Source organism: Coregonus lavaretus (genome assembly GCF_964263955.1).
Source record: "Coregonus lavaretus genome assembly, chromosome: 30".
Classification (NCBI taxonomy): Eukaryota; Metazoa; Chordata; class Actinopteri; order Salmoniformes; family Salmonidae; genus Coregonus; species Coregonus lavaretus.
The window spans coordinates 20259741-20286521 of NC_140017.1; the positions used below are offsets into that span (position 1 = coordinate 20259741).

Genomic DNA, 26781 nt, shown 5'->3' on the forward strand with positions numbered 1-26781 from the left:
TTGGTCTGGTGACTGATGTTGTGTACAAGGTACTTGTGAAAATAATGTAATTATGTAAACAGTACAGAACAACGATGAGACTAAGGAGTTAGTCCTTGACCTTTATTACTGCATGTGTCACATAATAAACAACTCCTAAAAAAAAGCAAACTATTTACATCTTACTAAAGGTTTACCATCTGATATTCAGTGTACAAAGCATTATGAACACCTGCTCATGATTCCTTATTAATGTCACTTGTTAAATCCACTTCAATCAGTGTAGATGAAGGGGAGGAGACAGGTTAAATAATTATTTTTTATGCCTGGATTGTGTATGTGTGCCATTCAGAGGGTGAATGGGGAAAAACAAAAGCTGTAAGTGCTTTTGAACGGGGTATGGTAGTAGGTGCCAGGCGCACCGATTTGTGTCAAGAACTGCAACACTGCTGGGTTTTCACGCTCAACAGTTTCCCGTGTGTATCAAGAATGGTCCACCACCCAAAGGACATCCAGCCAACTTGACACAACTGTGGGAAGCATTGGAGTGAACATGGGCCAGCATCCCTGTGGAACGCTTTCGACACCCTGTAGAGTCCATACCCTGATGAATTGAGGCAACTCAATATTAGGAAAGTGTTCTTAATGCTTTGTACACTCAGTGTACATACATAACGTGTTTGGAAGAGACAATCTTTTACATCTTAAATGACAACTGTGGAACAAACTAAAAATGCATATTTTGAGAAAGCAGTCCCCAGAAACCTGTCCATGTGTCTCAAATGGCACCCTATTCCTTACATAGTACAATCCTAAGTAGTGAATTGAACATACTAGTGTAGATCAGCCAAGGCAAGCCCTTAGGTTCAGTGATGTACCAATGAAGAGATGGGTGGATGGAGGGAGGGAGGGAGGGAGGGAGGAAGAGATGGATGAAGGGAGGGGTGGATGGAGCCTGGAGGGAGGAAGAGATGGATGAAGTGAGGGGTGGATGGAGCCTGGAGGGATAAAGGGATGGATGAAGGGAGGGGTGGATGGAGGGAGGGAGGAAGAGATGGATGAAGGGAGGGGTGGATGGAGCCTGGAGGGATAAAGGGATGGATGAAGGGAGGGAGGGGTGGATGGAGCCTGGAGGGATAAGGGGATGGATGGATGGAGCCTGGAGGGATAAAAGGGATGGATGAAGGGAGGGGTGGGGGTAAATGAGATTAGCATGTGAGAAGATGTTATGTTCTCACCACAACAGTAACAGCAGACTTACCAACCACATCCCTCTTTCACCCCTGCCCTCACTCCATCCCGCCCATTCCCTCTTTCTCTCTCCTGTAGCCCCTCATTCCTTCCTGAGAAGACATGATTGTCTGTGAATGCATGGACATTGTACTGTTCTGGAGAGAGTGATTGGATCTTACAATGCCTGTATAGGTTTTTTAAGTATTAGCTAGCCACATCATATGTTATAACAATTGTTGCCGACGGCACAGTTGAGGATGTGGCACGCAACCATTCGTTGATGAATGCAACGTCTGAGCAGGGGAACACGACCGTAGACTCATGGCTTGGTTGCTGATGGCAGTGTCCTGGGTCGTGTTCATTAGGCACAAAACGGAAGAAAAATGACTGAAACAGGGAGGACTACCTGGACTTATTCAATAACAAAAGTTAATTTACGTTTACTGTGTGTCTTACTGAACACAACCCTGGTGACTGGAGGTGGTTTGTGCAGAGTGGCAGAATGGACCAGCAAAGAACTTGATGCTCACTAGTGGTCAACGTCCCAAATGGCACCCTATTCCCTACATATGGCTCTGGTCAAAAGTAGTTCACTATATACGGAATAGGAAAGGGGATACCTAGTCAGTTACACTGAATGCATTCAACCGAAATGTGTCTTCTGCATTTAACCCAACCCCTCTGAATCAGAGAGGTGCGGGCGGCTGCCTTAATCAACATCATCAGTGCCCGGGGAGCAGTTGTTGTTGGGGATTTTTCCACCTTGGGGATTTGAACCAGTGACCTTTTGGTTACTGGCCCAATGCTCTTAGCCGCTAGGCTACCTGCCGCCAGTTGGGACGCAGCCAATGAACCAGCTGGTGCTCTCTAGTCGCTGAAGCGTTTGCGGGGGGCGATCCGCGCCCGGTTGGAGCGTCTGATGTTGGTCTTGGCATCTCGGCAGGGCTGGCAGGTGAAGACTTCAGGAACGTGGGTGCGGCGGATCTTAGCGCAAGACAGGTGCACCCAGGTGCCACACTCACTACACTCTATCATGGGCCGACCCGCGAACGGCTTCAGGCAGAAACAGGTGATCAGGTCCCATGAGTCGTCCTCATCTGAGAAGAGAAAAATAGAAGAGAGATGTTATATTAAACACAGCCTCTGTTTTAAACTAGCAATGATGGTTGTAGATAGTGATGAGGTAATGAGCAAGCTGCGACCAAAGCGGCTCGCTGTTCCCTATTACTTTTGACTTGAGCCCTACTAGGGTCCTGGTCAAAAGTAGTTCACTATATAGGGAATATGGGCCCTGGTCAAAATTAGTGCTACAGAGGACAGCGTGCCATTTGGGATGCATCTTAAGTCTCAGGTGGGGTTCCTCTTTACTCACCCTCCATCTTGCTGTTGTCTGCAGATGTGTCCTCTCCATCGCTCCCTCCCTGGTCTGTCTGGTAGTGGCTCCCTCCATGGTCCTGGTCCTGGTCGGGGCTGCTGCCCTCCTCTGTGTGGTAGCCTGTCTCCTGGTCTTCAGCTAGCTGATCTCTCAACCTCCTGTCCATCACCATCCTCAGGATATCTGACCTCTGACCCCTGTCTATCCCTCCTTCACTCCCAGACCCCTCCCAGCTATCCCTCGCCCCATTCTCCTCTTCCTTTCTTCTCTTCTTTTCTCTGTCTCCTGGCCTGTGAGGACTGCTCCTCTCCGTCTCATAGCTTGTTGTTGTCATGTCAACAGGCTGCTCTGTCACTTCCTGTTCAAGTTCGTCACTTCCTGTCTTCTGAAGGGTTGTAGCGTCACTCGTCTTCCCAGCTGACCCGTTGGGGTCTGGTGTGTCTGTCTGACCGGTGTTGGTCTTGTGCCTGTGGACAGACAGAGAGCTGCTGGGGGTGGCATCAGGGAAGAGTTGAGTCAGGGAAGATGGGGGAAGTTTACAGTCATGGTCACGTTTGGGAACTGTCAGAGTATGTGTTTTGTTGTCAGTCGGACAGCTGTTGTGGTTGGTCCGTCCAGACTGGGGCTGGTGCTGCTCATGGAGCTCTGGCGTTCTGCTGACTGTTGATCTAGGGGCAGTCTGTTTCGTATTGGGAGACTTTTTGGCACTTCCTCCTCTAGGCTTCTTCTCCCCCTGGCCAGGCCCGGCTGGTTTCTTGTCTGACCTCCTCCTCTTCACCTCCTTCCCTTTCTCCTTCTGGCTCTGAGCGGAGGAGCCACAGGCTGAGTTAGGAGAGGACTGGTAGCTCCATGGACTGGTACTGTGGCTGGTGCTGCAGGGGTTGCTGTCACTGGGCTTGCTTTCACTACACCACCACTCCTACAAGGGGATACATCACCATGTAAACACAACAGCAGAACTGGAGACCTTATTCAACAGAAATATACTGATCAAAAATATAAAACGCAACATGCAACAATTTCAAAGATTTTACTGAGTTACAGTTCATATAAGGAAATCAGTCAATTGAAATAAATTGATTAGGCCCTCATCTATGGATTTCACATGACTGGGCATACAGACATGCATCTGTTGGTCACAGATACCTTACAAAAAAGGTAGGGGCGTGGATAAGAAAACCAGTCAGTATCTGGTGTGACCACCATTTGCCTCATGCAGCGCAACACATCTCCTTCGCATAGAGTTGATCAGGCTGTTGATTGTGGCCCGTGGAATGTTGTCCCACTCCTCTTCAATGGCTGTGCGAAGTTGCTGGATATTGGCGGGAACACACTGTTGTACACGTTGACCCAGAGCATCCCAAACGTGATCAATGGGTGAGTATGCAGGCCATAGAAGAACTGGGACATTTTCAGTTTCCAGGAACTGTGTACAGATCCTTGCGACATGGGGCCGTGCATTATCATGCTGAAACATGAGGTGATGGCAGCGGATGAGTGGCACAACCATGGGCATCAGGATCTCTTCATGGAATCCGGAATCCCTGTGCATTCAAATTGCCATCGATAAAATGCAATTATGTTCGTCGTAGCTTATGCCTACCCATACCATAACCCACCGGCACCATGGGGCACTCTGTTCACAATGTTCACATCAGCAAACTGCTCGCAAACATGACGCCATACACATGGTCTGCGGTTGTGAGGCCGGTTGGACGCACTGCCAAATTCTCTAAAACGACGTATAGAAATGAACTTTGAATTCTCTGGCAACAGCTCTGGTGGACATTCCTGCAGTCAGCATGCCAATTTTACGCTCCCTCAAAACATGTGTGGCATTGTGTTGTGTGACAAAACTGCTCACTTTAGAGTGGCCTTTTATTGTCCCCAGCACAAGGTGCACCTGTGTAATGATCATGCTGTTTAATCAGATTCTTGATATGCCACACCTGTCAGGTGGATGGATTATCTTGGCAAAGGAGAAATTATCACTAACAGGGATTTAAACAAATTTGTGCACAGAATTTGAGAGAAATTAGCTTTTTGTGCGTATGGAACATTTCTGGGATTTTTATTTCAGCTCATGAAACATGGGACCAACACTTTACATGTTGCGTTTATATATTTTTTCAGTGTAGAAACAATAAGACATCAATTAATTACAAGAGCAATTTGGTGTTAATAAGCTACATCTCAGTCTTACTTGAACAGGAAAAAACAGTGTTTTATCAACCTACCTCTGTTTGATAAGGGATGTATCCAGCATAGGCCAACACAAAGGTGCAAAACTGGTTGAAGTCTTCCACAGTGCGTTTTCTCTTTCTCTGCGGAAACAAATGAACACCTTGTTATTATAGACCATTAATAACCACATTATAACATATGCTGAGTCCCTCCCATCTATGCAGCTGGCCCGTAACGCTGGGTAGGCAGAGTGTGTGCATTTGAGACCATTCTATTGGCCTTGAAAGCAAACTCCGCCTACTCGGTGCACCCGGCGAACTGAAACAAACGCACCTAAGTGCAATAGTAAACTGCCGTGAACCAAGCGTGGGAGGCGCTGTCACACCGACCAACCAATCGGTTGTAGGCTAGCCTAGACTTCATTCAGTCGACAACATCGAGCCAGTTATGTAACAGACAATCCCAGTGTGTGAAAGCAGGCGTCACGGTAAAGATACAACGATTACCGACTACTGCTTTAGAATGTCAGGGCCCACGCCTTTTGAAATGTAAACATTATTAACCTGGATCGATGGTGGGACTGACTCAGTGTGGCCAAGAGAGATACCTATGCTGCAAAAACAGCTATATATATCCTAGAAGTGATCAAGCTCAAGCTAAACTAGAAAAATACATTTCCTGAAGAAAATGTGGTGTGCTTGCTAGCTTGTTTTAAAGTATTTATGGTTATAGTAGTGGTAGTGACTGGTTATAGTTGAAAATGTAGGTAGATGGAAAGACTGCTTGAATGATTGATAGGATAAGATATGATAGCCTGAACATGTGAAAGTTGGTTTGGTGTCTCTAGCTTGATCGGTTAAATAGTTACTGTTGGTGGGATAGGTTATGCTAATTTATGCAAAAGTGAATAGTTATAAATGAAAAAGATTTTAAAGAATTTAAAATTAGGATAGCCTGAACATGAGAAATTTGGTTTGGCGTATCTAGCTTGAACGTTTCAAGAGTTACTGTTGGTGAGTAATTTTATGCTAATTTATGCACATTTATAGTTATAGTTGATAAGGATTTTAAAGAATTAGGATAGCCTGAACATTTTTAATTTGGTCTTATAGCTTAATTGGCAAAGGAGCAGGACCATTTTGAATAGCTACCTCTGTAGTCCTATGGTTCTCATTCAAACCAATGTTAATTTATGCAAACGTTAAATGGTTATAGGTGAAAAAGTATAAATATTATAAAAAGCCATTAATATTCTGTTTAGGAAGTACATTAAAAAAAACATGATAAAAGACAATTTATTTCAAAAGAACAGAAGAGAATAGCATGTTTTGAGTTGTATTAATCTGTGTTTTATAGCAAAGGCTACAAAATCAAATTGTTCATTTAGCAGACTTACAGTGGGGAAAAAAAGTATTTAGTCAGCCACCAATTGTGCAAGTTCTCCCACTTAAAAAGATGAGAGAGGCCTGTAATTTTCATCATAGGTACACGTCAACTATGACAGACAAATTGAGAAAAAAATATCCAGAAAATCACATTGTAGGATTTTTAATGAATTTATTTGCAAATTATGGTGGAAAATAAGTATTTGGTCACCTACAAACAAGCAAGATTTCTGGCTCTCACAGACCTGTAACTTCTTCTTTAAGAGGCTCCTCTGTCCTCCACTCGTTACCTGTATTAATGGCACCTGTTTGAACTTGTTATCAGTATAAAAGACACCTGTCCACAACCTCAAACAGTCACACTCCAAACTCCACTATGGCCAAGACCAAAGAGCTGTCAAAGGACACCAGAAACAAAATTGTAGACCTGCATCAGGCTGGGAATACTGAATCTGCAATAGGTAAGCAGCTTGGTTTGAAGAAATCAACTGTGGGAGCAATTATTAGGAAATGGAAGACATACAAGACCACTGATAATCTCCCTCGATCTGGGGCTCCACGCAAGATCTCACCCCGTTGGTTCAAAATGATCACAAGAACGGTGAGAAAAAATCCCAGAACCCCACGGGGGGACCTAGTGAATGACCTGCAGAGAGCTGGGACCAAAGTAACAAAGCCTACCATCAGTAACACACTACGCCGCCAGGGACTCAAATCCTGCAGTGCCAGACGTGTCCCCCTGCTTAAGCCAGTACATGCCCAGGCCCGTCTGAAGTTTGCTAGAGTGCATTTGAATGATCCAGAAGAGGATTGGGAGAATGTCATATGGTCAGATTAAACCAAAATAGAACTTTTTGGTAAAAACTCAAGTCGTCGTGTTTGGAGGACAAAGAATGCTGAGTTGCATCCAAAGAACACCATACCTACTGTGAAGCATGGGGGTGGAAACATCATGCTTTGGGGCTGTTTTTCTGCAAAGGGACCAGGACGACTGATCCATGTAAAGGAAAGAATGAATGGGGCCATGTATCGTGAGATTTTGAGTGAAAACCTCCTTCCATCAGCAAGGGCATTGAAGATGAAACGTGGCTGGGTCTTTCAGCATGACAATGATCCCAAACACACCGCCTGGCTTCGTAAGAAGCATTTCAAGGTCCTGGAGTGGCCTAGCCAGTCTCCAGATCTCAACCCCATAGAAAATCTTTGGAGGGAGTTGAAAGTCCGTGTTGCCCAGCGACAGCCCCAAAACATCACTGCTCTAGAGGAGATCTGCATGGAGGAATGGGCCAAAATACCAGCAACAGTGTGTGAAAACCTTGTGAAGACTTACAGAAAACGTTTGACCTGTGTCATTGCCAACAAAGGGTATATAACAAAGTATTGAGAAACTTTTGTTATTGACCAAATACTTATTTTCCACCATAATTTGCAAATAAATTCATAAAAAATCCTACAATGTGATTTTCTGGATTGTCTGTCATAGTTGACGTGTACCTATGATGAAAATTACAGGCCTCTCTCATCTTTTTAAGTGGGAGAACTTGCACAATTGGTGGCTGACTAAATACTTTTTTTCCCCACTGTATATTCCCCTGCCCTAACACAGTCAAAACATATATTTTACAGTAAAAATGTAATGGAATATACATTAGAAAATAGAAATGATAGTTTTCCCAAATGGTTATTGCTGATTGTCGCCAGTACTCACATGAGGAACGCATGTGTATGGAGCCTCGGTTGTTCTAGGAAAAAGTAATACTTTGAAACAGAGACAGTGTGCACAATTTGTAGAGTTGTTTGGCAAAAATAGTTTAATTAGAAACCTTGGAATCTGCTCTTTCCGATAGTGTATAGCAATCAAAACGTCTGGCCTGCATGGACCTCTGTAGACTGATATGGAAGGTGCTATTTTGTAAGCTCTGGTCCCTTCTTTTCCAATGCACTGGTGCGTTTGTCAATGCACAATGTGCTGGTGCACTGGTCATCAGTCTCTTCATTCTCAATTGATAATATTGTAACCCATCAGACTATTGTCAATTTAATATTTTCTTTAGGCCACATCTGTTATTATTATAATATGTGTGAAATTAGTTTCATTATAGTTTCGGTGTAGTTTGGACGGGCTAGATGGGCAGGCAACTGTTGTCTTAAAGTCAGAAAATACACTCAAGTCTATGCACTTCTGGATCAATCAATACATTTTCTGACTGATTACAATGTACATTTGGTGTCCTGAGGTTTCTTATGACCTATTTTAACACAATAAAAGCATTCATTTAGCAATTTATTATTTATTATGGACAGTGGCGATTTTAGCGTGTCAATCTTGGTGGGGCAAACAACCAATTTCTTTAGATGCATGCCAGCGAAGTCACTACACAACTCTAAACAATACATGAAATGCACTATAATGGTGACAAACGGTGCCCACAAACCTTTAGGGTCTTCATAAAGCTGTCCCGAGAGTGAAGCTTATGGCTGACTTGCTTAAATAAATGTGGTTTCTACTGACTCGTTGTGGATTTGTGTAACTGGATAAGAACCGCATTGTCCTTCAATAATAATGAATGTCCACATGAGTTTTGACTTTTGAACCATACACAAACATCATTAGATTTATGTTCAGTAAATTCATAATGTTTGTTCTTATATAATTAACACTTAGCTCTAAGTATAAGCAAGTGCAAGCAAACGAGCTGCGATGAGGTAGGCGTATTCGTTCTGCAATTTCGAAAAGGGCAGCGACAGAAATTCAGCAAGATGTTGAGGCCTTAACATTACTCTTCTTTAAGTCACCACAGAGAGAGAAAGAGAGACCCAGACTCAGCGGTTAGCCTACCATTTGACATATTTTATTAGGCCTATGTGGTCTAAAAAGGAAGGACAATACAAATCACGAGGATCCACTTGTATAGACAATATACAGACGCACTGACTACGCATTGTGCAAACAAAATAACCCTCACAATATGAACTGGAATTACATCGGTCTATTACTGAACTTTTTGTTGAACAAAAATATTTGAATGGGAAGAGACTGTCACTGGCAAACATGGTTACGAGGAGGGGATACTATAATTTAATGTTGTTGGGTCTGTAACTTACCACCCTCCTCGTGGAGAAAAGCACCAGAGCTAATTATAACACACAAAGTAAGAAAAACAATTAAATGCATAATTCTAACATTGCCTAAAATTATTAATAAGATACTAATGAGAGACCTATATAAGCAATATAACAATGCAGATGTCCAAACTATGGCATATATGACGATAAGCGGTTAAGAGGCAAGCCGTAATTCCGATTAAGACATGAGCGAGCTGAGACGGATGTAGCCTATATGCTGCCTATTCGTTCAGCAATTTTGAAATGGACAGCGACATAATTCAGAACATGGGCCGTTCTTACAGTGTTCTCCCTGTACACCAAGTCAGAACCGTAGGATCAATAATGGGGGCACATAAGCAGACAATGAAAGCTCTTACAATGGGGGCAGGTAAGCAGGCAATGAAAGCTGTTACAATATTTGATGATGACATTTCTCTAAAACAGGCTATAGGCTGCATGTGCACCACCAAGTCAGAACAGTAGGCTAAGTTCTAAGGGGGAAAGGGACCACATTCTTAGGGTGAGTGAGACACATAGGCTACTAACTGCTTACTACACAACATACACTTAGTATTACTTTCTTAGCTACAGTATACACATCTCCCTGGCATATTACATCACTTATGCAGCAGCATACTAGACATATTGTTGTGCTGTGCTCACTTGAACAGGAAGTTGGCACGGCGGTCCTTCTTGTGGGAAAACTTCTCAATTACTTTATCATCAAAGTCTGGCACTCTCTGGATGAAGTCATACTGGATTGACAGCATGGCCAATGCATTTAACCTTTTCTGGCCCATGGAGTTACGTGTGAAGGTTTTTATCCTTTTAAGGGTGGAACCTTTTCTTTCTGACTCTGCGGTTGTCATCGGAGTGGTGATGATGATTTTGAGAAGAGAGACCGTCTCAGACAAGGCCTCCTGCAGGTTGTTCTCGTAGAGTGATTTCAATAAAGAAAGTGCTCTCTTTCCAGTGTGCAGTTCAGGAATGCCGGTAGAGAGGGGACATCTCAGTTTTTCAACTTCTCCTGGTTGCCCACAGGCCATTGCTTGGTAGCACACTGGAGTTCTGCGGTCGGAAAGGAATGTCCATACTGGGGGGGAAATGAGCTGTCCAACTTTGCTGCAATTAACTGGTCACTTTCAGAAAACCTTTCTTGCACATGAGCAGCGATTGTTTCGCATGCCTCATTCATCATGGGTGCAGTGTTAAGGTTTCTCTGCCTTGGTTCAGTGGCATCAACATGTCCTTTGGTCAGTGCATTAGTTTGCTCGCGAATGTTTTGAACGTTCGCCTTGAAGTTGTTGATTGCTCCGACGATTCCTGCTGCACCAATGGTTTGTTTCTGCATTATGTTGTACAAAACATCCACCGCTGCATTACCAAGGAAAATAACTTGAGCAGTTGCAGAAATGTGGGATCGTTGAGTTTCATGGACAGGCCATAAGCCTTGCTGATGGTGATCTCATCCCATCCAGGCTGCGTGTGGATGTCCTCCATGCATTGGGCCAGTGCCTCATGGTCCTCCCACACTGCATTGACAGTTCTGCTTTTGAAGTTCCATTGTGTACCCGGTGGCCTGGGGACCCGTCTGTTCGTTGATTCCGCAAGAGCGGAGAGTCTTTTGGATGAGCCCGTGAAAAAGGTGGAAAACGAGGATAGGTCTGCAAAAAACACTTTAAGCACTCTCACTCTCCCTGCACAAAGTTGCTGAAGTGTTAGATTCAGTTCACAGACAGATGGTCTGACATTCTCCTGTAGAATTATCTGATACAGAGCAGAATTCATGGTTCCTTCTATTAAGGCAAGTCGTCCAGGTCCTGAGGCAGCAAAGCATCCCCAAACCATCACACCACCACACTTGACCTTTGGTATGATGTTCTTACTGTGGAATGCAGAGTTTGGTTTTCGCCAGGCATTACTGGAACCATGTCGTCCAAAAAGTTATACTTTTGAATCATCTGTCCATAAAACATTCTTCCAAGAGTCTTGATGATCATCCAGGTGCTTTTTGGCAAACTTGAGTCAACTTTTTGGACAAGATGGGTCCCATTATGCCTGGCGAAAACCAAACACTGCATTCCACAGTAAGAACATCATACCAAAGGTCAAGCATGGTGGTGGTGGTGTGATGGTTTGGGGATGCTTTGCTGCCTCAGGACCTGGACGACTTGCCTTAATAGAAGGAACCATGAATTCTGCTCTGTATCAGAGAATTCTACAGGAGAATGTCAGACCATCCATCTGTGAGCTGAAGCTGAAGCGCAGCTGGGTCATGCAGCAAGACAATGATCCAAAACACACAATCAAGTCTACATGAAAATTGTTAAAAAGCAACAAATTGGAAGTTTTGGAATGGCCTAGTCAAAGTCCAGACCTAATCCCAATTGAGATGTGGCAGGACTTGAAACGAGCAGTTCATGCTTGAAAACCCACACGTCACTGAGTTAAAGCAGTTCTGCATGGAAGAGTGGCCCAAATTTCCTCCACAGCGACGTGAGAGACTGATCAACAACTACAGGAAGCATTTGGTTGGAGTCATTGCAGCTAATGGTGGCACAACCAGTTATTGAGTGTAAGGCGGCAATTACTTTTTCACACTGGGGAATTGGGTGTTGCATAACTTTGTTTATGAAATAAATATGTAATTGTTGTGTTAATTGTTCACGTATGTTCCCTTTATCTAATATTAGGTTTTATATTATATTATTATGTTTTAAATCCTTAAACCCAGACTTGGACCACACACCCTCTCCATTGAATAGCAGGCATGGGAAGCAAAATAGTGATTGCTTTGAGATATAATAATAATAATAATAATATGCCATTTAGCAGACGCTTTTATCCAAAGCGACTTACAGTCATGTGTGCATACATTTTTACGTATGGGTGGTCCCGGGGATCGAACCCACAACCCTGGCATTACAAGCGCCATGCTCTACCAATTGAGCTACAGAGATGCTTGCAGTTAGCCACTGCTTCCTTCCAAACCACTCATTGTTGAATTTGCGATTTCCGACTTGTGTAATGTTTATGTCCAATGGCCGATGAGCACCGATACCTTTTATCTATAATTTCTCTTCATATGACAAGGATTGAAAAGGACTTGCCAGTAGATTGTCGACTTGATTCATGATGATGACTGCTTGTCTAGCTAAGATTTTGAAAGTATGATGTTGACATGATCAGTCCAATCAAAGCTAGGGTAGATAAAACGTGATTTGACATTTTTATCTGTGGCCAATGACCTTGAGCCTTCTTGGATGGGCACTTCTAATGTAACTCTATGGCAGGACCCAAGGGGCTTGAATTTTCGAGCTCTCCCTGTAGAATTTGCAGTGGTGTAGTGTACCCATGAGTGACAGAACACTGAGCCAATCACGGCGCAAATAGAGAACATTACCAACCCCTATGCTCTGTATTTTCCGCTGGCTGCCCCACCACCACAGAAAGCACTGAGCTAGGCTGAAACACCTGCATTTTGGAGCTGCCTTATTCAAGAAAGCAAAAAAGAGACCATGTTTGTATGTGCTTTATTAACTCAATATTATATATATATATATAATTTTTTTTTACATTGTTTGCAAACTGATATGTGACACGTATTAATGGCAAAAGAACATGCAAAACAGGCAAAAACAGGCTCTGCCCCCCCCTCCCCTGAATGACGTGTCGCCACTGATTATGGAATATTTACACAGTTGAAATAACAACTGACCGTCATGGCCATTCTAGTAGTTATAGATTTCCGGCGCGCTGAGTGTTAATAGCTTAATCATTTTAAGCAATAGAGCGGGTGGAATAATAATAACAATAACAATAATATGAGTATGCAAGAAATATAGAGTTGTGCTTTGAAAGAACCCACAACTTTAGGCTAAGAAAGGCATTACACAAAATGAACAGCCCTTCAAAAACGTGTACCCAAATAGCCTACAACGCATGAAAACGTATCCTATAGCCCAAGAACGACTCGTGAATATTGCAGACATGTGTTGATATACAGAGGCTATTGCAACACTGTTGCAACTTGTAACTCGATTGGACATTATGTATCACTTAATGGCAACATTGTTTCGGAGTGTGTAAAGCCGGAGCGGAAGGGCTAATGGGGGATGGGAGGAAACGAGGGCTGAAAGACTGTAGGTGCATGTATGACAGAAACACTGACAACGAAGCCGGTCTCGATGGTTTCTCGGAGCGCCAAATGTAGCCTGGTCGTCATTTCAACAATACACAACTTTTCGTGTATAAGCTGGCTAGTCTTATTGTCATTATCATCCCATCCGAGATTTGACAATCAGGAAAAAATCTACTTCATGTCTGTCTCTACACAGGGGTCGTCTGCACAGGAACTGATCAACGCATAACGAGACAAACACCGTGCCCAAAATCACTAAAATGATACTCTCCGGTCCTTAAAAGTAATTTTATCTAAAAATGGCGACGAAGATGTCACTTCATCGTAACCTGATTGCTGGGCGGTCATCAGAGAAAAATGACAGTGGGTTAGACTGTTGAGGTAGGTTAATAAAATGTAGCCTTCGCTTCTTCAAATAGTTTCTCTAAATTCGAGAGCTTGATCAGATGGCATCCTAGTCTAGTCTACTCACGGATCTAATTTGTCATTAACATAAAGTTGCGATTGCAAATCAATGAGCGGAGTGCCAAATATTTCAGCGACACAATAGAATTCCTCCTGACATGGCTTCTGTCTAGCCTAGGCTACACACACTCGATGCTGCGCAGGAAAAAAATAAGTTGTGTCAACATTTTCTGGACACACAAACTAGAGGACACGTTTCACACGAAGTGCAAATAAAAGAGCATCCATCGTTGTCGATGCTTTTTTTCATTGACCATCATTTGAGGGGTTTGATTCATTAGGCTACCCGGAAAGAACATTGTCGTGTCCAAGTCCAAGACACGCGCCCTGGACACACCACACACAACAACAAGCGGCTAGTAGCCTGCACGGAACCTTGTTTGTTCTTACCACTTTGGAAAGAATGTACCACGAATGTAGGCTAATAAGAATGTAATAAACCATACATACCTGGGTTAACATTGTTGTATGTCGCTGTAGATCAACTGGAAACAAAATGCTGAGGGTGATATCTTGTCCTCCTTGCTCGGCTGTAGCCCTGTCCTGATGATCTTCAATCGACGAAATTGGGTCTTTTAGGAAAATAAATCTCGACGTTCTAGTTTACAGCAAAACGTTCGTCAAAACAGACAACATTTAGCTACAAAACATTCTAGCATTGTCACCCAGTTGAAATGTAGCCAACTACGTTGTTTGATCCACAAAAGGTTTAATAATAAACCATTGAGTAGCTGTCCTAGAAGGCAGACTAAGACCGAAAATGTACTTTTCTTTGATAGTCTCTCTACGAACAATCGTCTGTCGATGCCGCACAAGCTGTCTTATGATTAAAAAAAGCAACGAGAAGTACACTGATTCACGAAATGATCACATTCTATCAGTGACATCACTCCCGGAGCAGGACAGGACCGCTTTAACTCAAAAGAGGAGGGTAACTCCCGTTTCGTAGATGGATGAACGAATACTATCTAAAATAACCATTGAGGTATAATAAATATGCGTTATAAATTGTAGCAGAATATTATAATGCTATAACACATTTGCATGACACAACTAAAAACAAAACGTACTACATACAGCGTATCCTATTGTGGAACACCCCTATCCAGTCAGATGGTTGAGTCCGTCCGAAATCAAGTAGCCTGAAGCACTGAACAGTAGAATACGTTATCATATCTCCCGCGAAAAATCGGCAATAGATCATAGAGCACAGGTGCCCGCATTCAATTTCAACTGATTTCAAGCTCATTGTTTTTTGCTTTGAGAAAGTCACAATGTGAGCTATGTAGAATCAACATTTAATTATGTTTGTGTCAAATGGTTAGCCCTCTGCGCAAGTGTTTACAAATATTTCAGCATTACAACGTGGTGTTTGGCTAGACAAGCCTACTCTGGCACAAAAACATTCCAAAGTAGAGAGTGTTGTAACACGTGTTACCTGGAACAGTAGTCTCTCATTGTCTCACTTTTAAATAGTGAAGGCAGGCCCAGTCCAGTTACACTGAAAATAAAGACAGAAAACCTGCACACAGAAAAATGCCATTCCAGAGTTCTTTAATAGATCCTGCACCATGATAGATGTCATGTCAGCTGCAACAGCCTTAGGTGATCAGATATGTCCAGAAACAACCAAGACAAGTCCTTGGACCAGAAGACTCAGAAACCTCTACTGTGGCTTTGAACCCAAATAGCATTCTTGGGAATAGAAAATGTTTTAATTAAGCAATAATGCTCGAAGGGGTGTGGTATATGGCCAATATACCATGGCTAAGGGCTGTTCTTATGTACGATGCAACGCAGAGTGCCTGGATACAGCCCTTAGCCGTGATATATTGGCCATATACCACAAACCCCAGAGGTGCCTTATTGCTATTACAAACTGGTTACCAACGTAAATAGAGCAGTAAAAATAAATGTTTTGTCATACCTGTGGTATACGATCTGATATACCATGGCTGTCAGCCAATCAGCATTCAGGGCTCGAATCCCCCAGTTTATAAATAAATATATAACATAAAATGTGATAAAAATTAGATATGACAAAACATAATTTATTTCATTGATGCGGTGTGCAGCTTTTAATCCCAGGGTTTGTGTGTGTGCACACATGCTTGTGTGTGTGTGTGTTATGTGTCCCTCCCTCCCCAGGGGTCTCTGTATCTGTTGAAGCTGATGACCTGACAGTGAAACTCTGTCAGGGGGCGTGGCATTGGCGTCACTTCCTCCCACTGGCCCCGCCCACTGTGGTACACCTGGACTTCGTCAGTGATCTCATCAGGTGAGTAGTCTCCTCCCAGGATGTAGATTCGGTTGGCCACACCCACGGCGCCTGCGTTGAACCCGGCACACTCAAACGACCCCTCCCCTTGCCACACACACGTCTCCGGACAGAAACTGTATACCTGGACAGAACACAGAACACAGAACACAGGATTCAGACTGGTCAGGTGTGGTGAGTTGGTGTTTCGTAAAATAGTTGTCAAGTTTGTTTTAATGACAAAGTCCCTATCTATGTACTGTTTCTATGTCAATAGGACCTGCCTGATTAAATGAAGGATAAAGAAATACAAATAGACTTATTTACATTTTACATTTTAGTAATTTAGCAGACGCTCTTATCCAGAGCGACTTACAGTTAGTGAGTGCATACATTTTCATACTGGCCCCCCATGGGAATTGAACCCACAACCCTGACATTGCAAACGCCATGCTCTACCAACTGAGCTACACGGGACTACAAAAAAAAGAGCTGTGCGTATGCTCCTTGCAGTACAAGCAGTGAGTTCAAACTTATAGATGGAGACATCAATCAATCAAATAATCAGTCAATCAATCAATCAACCAGTCAATCAACAAGTCAGTCACCTTATATGTAGACAAGTCACAGAGGTGTAGAGTGTTGTTGACAGACACAGCCTTGACCAGGGTGGCATGGAAAAACTGACCAAACTCTGCCACCAGGTGGCTCCACTGGTCAGAAACGGCATCGTAGCGCAGGAAACAGTCCAGCGAAGGGTTGAAGGAGTCCGATATCTCCACTGACGACCCCAATGTGTAGATGATGCTGCCGCACGCACTAGATTCTGGGTGGTAATACGAGGCCACGGGGAGGGTTAGAGGTATGTGTGTGTATGTGTGTGGGGGTTTCTGTATTTCTGTGTGTGTCTGTGTGCATTTGTGCATGTATGTTTCTCTGTGTGTGTGTGTGTGTTCCTTACCTGGGTAGTAGATAGCCGTGGGCAGAGAGCTGACGGATGTCCAGGTTTTGGCCAGGGGGTCATAGTACTCCACCTACAGATGATCATCATCATCATCATCATCATTACAACTATCATCATCATAATTATCATCATCCTCATCCTCACCTCCATTAGGCTAGGAGCCCCATCCCTCTCTCCTCCGGTCCTCCCTCCTAGCACATACAGTCTGCCCAGGGTGGTGACAGCTGTGTGCATGGTACGGGGTTTCCCCATGTCCGGGGCAGGGGTGCAGGTGTGTGTGATGGGGCAGTAGCACCAAACCTCCGCTGTCGCATCATGGAATGGCTCTGCCACGTGAAGACGCACCGTGCGGCAACAGTTGCCCCGACAACCACCTGTCACAAACAACTTAGAGAGGAGATAAAAGATGATGATAGTTGATCAAAGCGTAAATTCAATTGTGCGCTACTGCCTGTGTGTGTGTATGTGTGTGTGTGTTTGTTTGTATACCTTCTCGGCGTAGCTGGTGAGGGAGGAGCCTGGGGGGTCAGGGGTCATACTAAAACCCGCCCCCTGGCCCTGAGGCAGCTCTCTCCATTGGTCTGTGTCCAGGCAGTAACAGAAGCTGTGGTGTATCTCTCCGTTCTCCTCTGTCTTGTGGATGTAGATGTAAGACTGTGTGGTGGCTGGTCTGGCATCTGGCAGTAGACCACTGAGCTGTGTCTGTCTACTCACTGCATCACTGACCAGACTAACACAGAGTTGGTCCTCTGAGAGGAGATTCTCAGTCCGGGCCAGGGCCTGAACACACACATACACAATACATTTTGACTGGTAAAAAGACCCATGCATACGTGTGTGTGGGTGGGTGTGCGTGTGTGTGTACCTGCAGGGTGTGTGTGGGTACGTGGTAAAGCCGTAGCAGTGCGAGTAGCCGTGGCAACAGCCTCTGTCTGGTCTGGAGGTCGTGACTTGTCCACCTCAACGATGACCTCACCGCCACCTCCTCACTGGGCACGCTCAGACTGTCCGACCCCAGACATACCTCAAGCACGCCCAACTGGGAGGACAGGAAGTAGATCAGTGTTTCCCAATGTTATTATTTAAAAGCAATCCAATGCTTTTAAATCCTTTTAAATCCTTCAGGGGGAGTGGACCCATGCACACTTTTACATGGCTCACATAGTGACTTTCTCAAAGCTAAAAGGAGTAACTATCTACTTCAGTGTTTCCCAATCCTGATCCGGGGGACCCAGAGGGGTGTATTTGCTCTAGCCCCAACACACCTGATTCAACTTGATGATGAGTTGATATGTTGAATCAGGTGTGCTAGTGCTAGGGCCCTTTTATTTCAATGCACAAACATATTTTTGTGAGTCTCAATAAATGACAATGGGAACCTATCAGAGTGGCTCCTCACCGGCATATCCAGGAAGTCTGGAGTCATTGAGAGGTCGTGGAAGTTCTGAACTACAAACTCATTGGCCTGCTGGAGGAGGGAGGCGGAGCCGTATCCCTCGGCGAGGGCCAATAGCATCAGGCAGTTGGAGAGCTCCAGGGTTCCGATCAGGAAGTCACTGCATGCTCTGAAGAGTACAGACACCTGGGAAACGGAACACCGGTCAATATATCAACATCACCTCTCAAGTTTATGTATCTGACCCAGATCTAGTGTTTTTTCCAAATTGCACCCTATTCCCTTTATAGTGCAATACTTTTGACCATGGTCCATAGGGCTTTGGTCAAAAGTAGTGCACTATGTAGGGCATAGGGGTAGGGTGTCATTTGGTTTAGGGTAAGGGCTACCCCTGATGTAGTGTACCTGTAGGAAAGAGGCGAGCTGGAACAGCATGTCTACGTTTTCATGGGTGACGACCATCTCTCCAGAGTAACAGAAGTCCAGGAAGCAGCGCACGGCTTCCGGAGACTGGTTACCCAGGGTTACCATCCCATCACCACACTCACGCATGTCCAACTCAAACATGGCCCTGCAGACAGAGAACCGTTAGAGCACACACACACGCACACATGCACGCACGCACACACACACATATACACACACACACCAACCTGAAGAAGTCACTGCAGGCCGCCAGGACACAGCGGTGACAGGGGAAGGTCTGGTCCTGGACTGTTATAGTGAAGTCAAAAAGCAGGCCTCTCTCTCTGAACGATCTGAGCATGCCCAGTAGCTGCTGGCTGTGAGCCTCCGACACACACAGCTCAGACCTTTGCTCCGGAACATAGGGAATACTGTTGGGAACGTAGTCAGTTCCCTCGGCCCGGGGGTCGGATCCCTCAGACCGTGGGTCCATGATCGCTCCAGAGTCTGGGACAGAATCAGGAAAACCTTATTATCAGTTTTATGTTCTAAGGTTGTATATTATGCAAACTAGGGGCATCAACTGAGTGAGAGAAGATTAGAACAGGTGGAGGATGAGGAGGAGGAGAGGAGGAGGAGGTTGAGGAGGAATGACTTTGATAGCAGCAGTGAGTCATATTTAGTTATTAAGTGGAGATCTCACAACAAGCATTCTCATGATAGCACATTGGTAGTAGTCAGTGACAAATATCAAAGCTAAGCAGGGCTGTGTTTGGCTAAAATCCTGGATGGGAGACCAAAGGCATAGCTGTAGATAAATCAACTGTCCAGTAGGAGGTTCTGCCCAGCCTTAACCATGGAAACTCATACCTGAACATTTATCTACAAATACTGTATTTTTCTTATAGTAATTGTCATGGTCTTTATATGTTTACTTATAAAAAACAGTGAGAAACCTATAAGAAAAATGTTTACTTTGTAGAGGTTACATTCTCAGAACATAATTCATATAATTTGTCGCAAATACAGTACCAGTCAAAAGTTTGGACATACCTACTCATTCAAGGGTTTTTCTTTATTTTTTCTACATTGTAGAATAATAGTGAAGACATCAAAACTATGAAATAACACATATGGAATAATGTGGTAACCAAAACATTGTTAAACAAATCAGAATATATTTTATATTTGAGATTCTTCCAATAGCCACCCTTTGCCTTGACAACAGCTTTGCACACTCTTGGCATTCTCTCAACCAGCTTCATGAGGAATGCTTTTCCAACAGTCTTGAAGGAGTGCTGAGCACTTGTTGGCTGCTTTTCCTTCACTCTGCGGTCCGACTCATCCCAAACCATCTCAATTGGGTTGAGGTCGGGGGATTGTGGAGGCCAGGTCATCTGATGCAGCACTCCATCACTCTCCTTCTTGGTAAAATAGTCCTTACACAGGCTGGAGGTGTGTCGGGTCATTGTCCTGTTGAAAAACAAATGATAGTCCACTAAGCCCAAACCAGATGGGAAGGCGTATCGCTGCAGAATGCTGTGGTAGCCATGCTGGTTAAGTGTGCCTTGAATTCTAAATAAATCACCAGCAAAACACCCCCAAACCATAACACCTCCTCCTCCATGCTTTACAGTGGGAAATACACATGCGGAGATCATCCGTTCACCCACACCGTGTCTCACAAAGACACGGCGGTTGGAACCAAAAATCTCCAATTTGGATTCCAGACCAAAGAACACATTTCCACCGGTCTAATGTCCATTGCTCGTGTTTCTTGGCCCAAGCAGGTCTCTTCTTATTATTGGTGTCCTTATGTAGTGGTTTCTTTGCAGCAATTCGACCACAAAGGCCTGATTCACACAGTCCCCTCTGAACAGTTGATGTTGAGATGTGTCTGTGACTTGAACGCTGTGAAGCATTTATTTGGGCTGCAATTTCTGAAGCTGGTAACTCTAATGAACTTATCCTCTGCAGCAGAGGTAACTCTGGGTCTTCCATTCCTGTGGCGGTCCTCATGAGAGCCAATTTCATCATAGCACTTGATGGTTTTTGCGACTGCACTTGAAGAAACGTTCAAAGTTCTTGAAATGTTCCGTATTGACTGACCTTCATGTCTTAAAGTAATGATGGACTGTCCTTTCTCTTTGCTTATTTGAGCTGTTCTTGCCATAATATGGACTTGGTCTTTTACCAAATAGTATACCTGTATACCCCCCTACCTTGTCACAACACAACTGACTGGCTCAAACGCATTAAGAAGGAAAGAAATTCCACAAATTAACTTTTAAGAAGGCACACCTGTTAATTGAAATGCATTCCAGGTGACTACCCCATGAAGCTGGTTGAGAAAATGCCAAGAGTGTGCAAAGCTGTCTTCAAGGCAAAGGGTGACTATTTGAAGAATCTCAAATATAAAATATATTTTGATTTGTTGAACACTGTTTTGGTTACTACATGATTCCATATGTGTTATTTCATAGTTGTGATGTCTTCACTATTATTCTACAATGTCAAAAAATGTAAAAAATAAAGAAAAACCCTTGATTGAGTAGGTATGTCCAAACTTTTGACTGGTACTGTATGTCTTACCATATCTTTTTAGGAAATACACAATTGAATACATTATTGTGGTGTATGTCATAAAATGCATTTAAGTTAACACATATACAAATACAGCACTGACATATAAGGAAAAACATACAAAATCTTACCAGATCCTTATTAGAGTAATTCGTAGATGTTTGTACAAATTATGTTATTCTGCTGTACAAGATTCTTATTTGATTTTCATAATTATTTTCCATATGGGGCCTGTGAAAGCTCTATAGCCTAGTAGTCTGTGTATAGATCATTACTGTGGAGCTGGTTTGACAGTTTAGGAGTCAGGGAAAGAGATGGAAGATTGACAGAGGGAGAAGGTTAAGAAAAACTATTGCATGCAGTCTACCTTGTTATATCTCACCTGTCTGTAAACACACGGAGGAGGTGTCTACATGTCACTTATTTTCTGTCCCAAAGCAGTTCAGTAGCATTGCTTCCGTGCCTTGTTTAGCATCATAGACATAGTGAATCACAAAGCAGACTATTAGTTCGCTAACTGTTAATAATAAAGTATTTGACTAGCACTAGCTCGGGAAAAACAAACGTTTTCTGTCCATAGATTTGATGAGCTGATCAGATCCGATGTTTGTAAACAATGTTGTGCGCGTGCTACTAACGGTTTCAGCACCACGGACAGCTCTCTACCTACCGGAAGATTGAAGCCACGCGAGGATATGACGTGAAAATACTCAACTTGCGACCTCATTCCAAAGATTTCAAGTATCAAGTATTTCAACTGTCTTCATTAAAAAAAGGAGGGACCCATTCTTCGATTGTTTTTTGTTTTGTTGTCTCAAATAATAATAATTGAATCAGGTAATGTTGCAGGCATTGAGCCCTGCACATAACATTCTTCATGTGAAAATATCTTGCTTAATTGGGTTTATGCTCCAACCAGGTTTGATATCAATGAAGACTCACTCATTAACTTGACACACCCCACAATGAATGTGGAATAAAACATGTATTTATTATTCTTCCTGCCAAGTCAACTAGTGGACAAATATTACAACTAATACAAACACCTATACTGTACATATATACACCTGTGAATCTGTAGATCTGTTAGAATGGTACAAATTAAAGAAAGGAGACAATGAGATTAACAGCTATAGACTGTTGGGAAGTGCTCGTCTAGTAGATCAGATCACATCTTGGTACTCTGTCCCCCTGCCGGTACCTCCTCATTCTGTGTTCTCTGATTCCATGACACCCATGGGCGTTCACCCTCTTCCTCTTCCTGATCCTCCTTCTCTTCCAAGACCGCCACCACCACTTCTTCTTTGATGATGTCATCAGGGTTCTCGTAGCTGCCCTCCTCCCAGCCCATGGAGAGGGCGATGGGGTCTGCAGGGTCAGGGGTCGTTGCCACAGCGTTGAAGGAGACGAAGCCCACCAGGATGACCACCAGAGACACCATGTACAGACCTGAGAACTACACACACACACACACACACACACACACACTCACTCACACACCAGATGAGCTATATGAGGACATAGGATATTACACATTAAAAACAATTATCAACACACTGAACAGGGTCATGGTGACCAGGGGATTTCTCTTCAGGACTAAGATGTTTTAAGATAAGGACAGATGTGTCCTGTGTTCAGTACAGCTCTAGTGGGATGGATCCTCCTATCTCTGTTTCTGGGGACTGATCTTATCACTACTGTCTCCTTGATCTCACAGAGATTAGATTATACTAGTTTGACAGAGATTACAGACATAGTATAGCAGCAATCAATTAATATATCATCCATCATTGGAGTCATCAAATCATTGATTAACTCATCTCTTTATCTATTCAGAAACACAATCAGTAACTGAGCTGTCAAATGGCTCAACCTACTGTACCTACTATCCCCAGTGTGTGTGCTGTGTGTGTGTGTGTGTGTACTAACCGTGTATTGAAAGAGAAACAGGCCACAGAAGAGGCTGAGGAGGTCTGCAGTGAGCAGGGAGAGGTTGACTGCTGTAGCACTGGTCTTCTTGACCACTATGGGCATACAGCTGTAGAGGGTGTACATACACAGGGCATAGCCAGAAAACAGCAGGCCTGGGGAGAGAATAATTATACATGATAAAATGAACATACTATACTATGCATTGTTGTTGCTTGTTTTCCCAGAGTATGACAGACAACAGCATTTCTAATGTTTTTTTCTTATCGCTCCTAAGGTGCATCTGTCTTTTTAATATTTTATTATGTGTTCATATCTGAATATTATTGATCCTTGTCTTGTCTTTTGTAATCGTTGATGATGCTTGTGGTGATCAAACAATTTCCCAAGTTGGAATCAACAAAGTACTAATCTCTTCTACTCTCTCTAGTCATACATACAGCTGTACTGGGTGTAGTCAGAGAACAATAGGCCTGAACAGAAAACACATACAATCATTATACAGGGCAGAAAGTATTATTAACAAGGAAGATCAACTGTTGCAGCTCCCATAAAACACAAGATATAGAGCAGCAAACAGCTGTATGTGGAAACTGTACTTCTGCAAGCTGACACAGCATCCATTCTGTACTCTCTGTAACCTTGCCACCACCACTTCTGTAACCCTAAGAGAGAGGTAATAACTGGTGGCCTGGGGTGGTCTAGTGGTTAACACTACCGAATCCCGGACCCACAGCTACTTTGTAACAAACCCTTTCCTTCTTCCACACTGTCCTATCTGTTCAATAAAAAAATCATACAAAGATATCAACAAATATACAGGTAACTGCCAAAATAAAGGAAACACCAACATAAAGTGTCTTAATAGGGCGTTGGGCCACCACGAGCTGCCACAATAGCTTCAGTGCACCTTAGCATATATTATACAAGTGTCTGGACCTATATTGGAGGGATGCGACACCATTCTTCCATGAGAAATTCCATCATTTGGTGTTTTGGTGATGGTGGTGGAAAACGCTGTGTTAGGTGCCGTTCCAGAATCTCCCATAAGAGACATACACACCCTTTAAACCTCCTATGCACCTTTGAGAACCCTCTCTCAAAGTCACTGAAATCTCTTCTTCTAGTCATGGTAGCCAAAACAATGGGCAACTGGGCATTTTTATACATGACCCTAAGCATGATGGAAAGTTAATTGCTTAATTAACTTAGGAGCCATACGTGTGGAAGCACTTGCTTTCAATATACTTTGAATCCCTAATTTACTCAAGCGTTTCCTTGATTTTGGCAGCTACCTATATATTTAGTTTTATGTGGTACTAACCGATTCTCCAGTCCCATTGGATGTTTGCCACGTTGTTATGCTCCAGAACACCCCTGTAGCAGCACAGCAGACCACTCAAATCAACTACATTCCCGTTCTACTACCTTCTCCTGAACATGCACACACAACACACATCCACACGCAGATACACGCGCACGCACACACGTAAACACACACACTTACAGCTGTATGCCACTGATGAGTGTGCCGAAAAGGCCGACCATGCCTAGGAACTCCACTCTGCTGAGGTGTTTGACGGTGTACTCCTGACACAACGTTAGACACAGCATATAGACTGGCACTGAGCAGGACCAAGCCATCACCTAGCAGAACGTCTGAGGCTAGGAGAGAGGGAGGAGAGAGGGAGGAGAGGAGAGAGGGAGGAGAGGAGGATGAGGAAAGAGATGTTACTATTTATTATGATATGAACTGAGAGATTGAATGAATGAATGGAGTGGGTTCTTACTGGATCCTAGGTCTCGTCCAGCCAGTAGACCAGCTCCCACCATGGCCCCCACCCCCAGCAGACAGACACACACAGAGACGTAGTGGATGGGTCTGTAGCACGTATTCAGGAACCAGCAGGACAGTATCATCAACACAGGGATCACAATACAGTCCAGCAGCTGTGAGACACACCAGAATAGTCACATACATGGACATAACTCAGCACACACACATACACACATGCACGCAAGCTCGCACACACACAAAAACATACATACAGACATACACACACACACCCTCTCGTAGTTCTGACCTGTATACTGGTGAGTGTAGTGTACTGGTAAGCTTTAACCACTGTGTAGTTAGCCTCGACGTCCACCAAGCCTAGTAGGAGATACTTCCACCACCTCTTCTTCAAAATCGGAAACATATTGCCATCCCCTACAGTACGTTAGGAGAGGGGGGTAGCCTGGAGGTTATTGCACTGCTACACAATTATAACATTTTATAGAGTTGACAACTGTACTATTCTGACGAGGAGCGCCCTGGGGTGGTGTGTGTGTGTGTGTGTATGTGTTTGAGAGAGAGAGAGAGAGACAGCCTGTTCTTCAAAGCAGCATATTTGTGTGTGTGTGTGTGTGTGTGTGTACCTGTTCTGAACAGCAGAGCGGTGGTGTAGGTGAGGCAGAGCAGTGTGTAGCTTATAAAGCTCTGGAGCATGGGCGCATCCACGTGGTAGTCTGAAGCCAGGTACTGGGATGTTACTGCTGTGCCGCAGATGAGAGCAGCCAAACCCTGACCCATGGCTACTGTCTTCACCAGCTGCCTGTTAGGACAAAGCATAAGTGAAGAGGAAATTCAGCAACTCTTGGAAGACAGTGGACGTTGACAAAGCTGCGTCTTTATTGGTAAAACCAACATGTTTCGGCCCTATATCCTTCATTAGGGTTTCAACACAACTCAGTCCAAGCTACTGTATGCTAGCTGCCAGGGACATACACAACTCAGACTAGGCTACTGGACAGTGGACACATTTTTGGACATCTCCACTATGTCACTATGTGTCCCAAATGGCACCATATTCCCTATATAGTGCTCTACTTTCGATCAGAGCCCATAGGGAGCTGGTTAAAAGTAGTGCACTATATAAAGGATAGGGTGCCATATGGGATCCAGATCATCACTGATATAACATCTCTCTCTCTTTAGAGTTGAGTTTTCTCCCCCCACAGACTCACCATGTAAACACTTCTTTAGGGTTGAACTTCAGAAGCTTCCGTATAATAACACATTTTCTATCATCATTGTCGCTGGGGTCTGTAGCTATAATCCCCTCTGGGTCCTTCTCAGCCATGTTGTCTCACTGTAACAGTGGGGTCCTGGGATGGGGAATATACTGCTGTGTGCTGCCTGTACTGAGGATTTTACATTTCTTCTGTGCTGCCTGGGCTGAATGATTAACAGTTTCTCTAATCAAAGTGCAAAGACCACTTAGTGCTTTCAGATGGTAGGTGAATTAAAGAATGAATGAATTAATTAATTAAGGAAAGGAGAGGAAGGCTGTGTGGATTCGAACAGGGCCCATATCCCTTCTCTATGTTGCTCA

At 43.8% G+C, this 26781-nt stretch overlaps 2 protein-coding genes and 1 pseudogene across 3 annotated transcripts; all 3 read right to left on the minus strand.

Moving 5' to 3' along the window:
* Window positions 1–81: 81 nt before the first annotated feature.
* LOC311106008 (uncharacterized protein) lies at window positions 82–14769 on the minus strand. Its single transcript, XM_084148272.1, has 4 exons — window positions 14321–14769; window positions 4825–4911; window positions 2585–3506; window positions 82–2309 (listed from the first exon to the last, which is right to left on the minus strand). The coding sequence occupies exons 1-4, from the start codon at window positions 14330–14332 to the stop codon at window positions 2080–2082; spliced, it is 1251 nt and encodes a 416-aa protein (XP_084004398.1). The 5' UTR covers window positions 14333–14769; the 3' UTR covers window positions 82–2079.
* Window positions 14770–15996: 1227 nt separating this feature from the next.
* kbtbd3 (kelch repeat and BTB (POZ) domain containing 3) lies at window positions 15997–19385 on the minus strand (the record flags this gene model as incomplete). Its single annotated transcript, XM_084148481.1, has 9 exons — window positions 15997–16272; window positions 16736–16953; window positions 17089–17161; window positions 17236–17478; window positions 17581–17871; window positions 17957–18130; window positions 18491–18673; window positions 18893–19058; window positions 19141–19385. The coding sequence occupies 9 exons, from the start codon at window positions 19383–19385 to the stop codon at window positions 15997–15999; spliced, it is 1869 nt and encodes a 622-aa protein (XP_084004607.1).
* Window positions 19386–22643: 3258 nt separating this feature from the next.
* On the minus strand, window positions 22644–26529 carry LOC311106010 (solute carrier family 35 member F2-like; annotated as a pseudogene). The gene is made up of 8 exons: window positions 26414–26529; window positions 25826–26001; window positions 25489–25616; window positions 25195–25354; window positions 24912–25069; window positions 24729–24781; window positions 23405–23559; window positions 22644–22931 (listed from the first exon to the last, which is right to left on the minus strand). The product of its transcript is annotated as a solute carrier family 35 member F2-like (transcript).
* Between the last annotated feature and the right edge of the window lie 252 nt (window positions 26530–26781).

Coding starts and splice junctions, on each gene's coding strand:
- LOC311106008 (XM_084148272.1), bottom strand. Junction 3,507..4,824: donor ACATCCCTTATCAAACAGAG/GTAGGTTGATAA, acceptor ATCCCCTTGTAG/GAGTGGTGGTGTAGTGAAAG. Junction 2,310..2,584: donor AGACAACAGCAAGATGGAGG/GTGAGTAAAGAG, acceptor TTCTCTTCTCAG/ATGAGGACGACTCATGGGAC.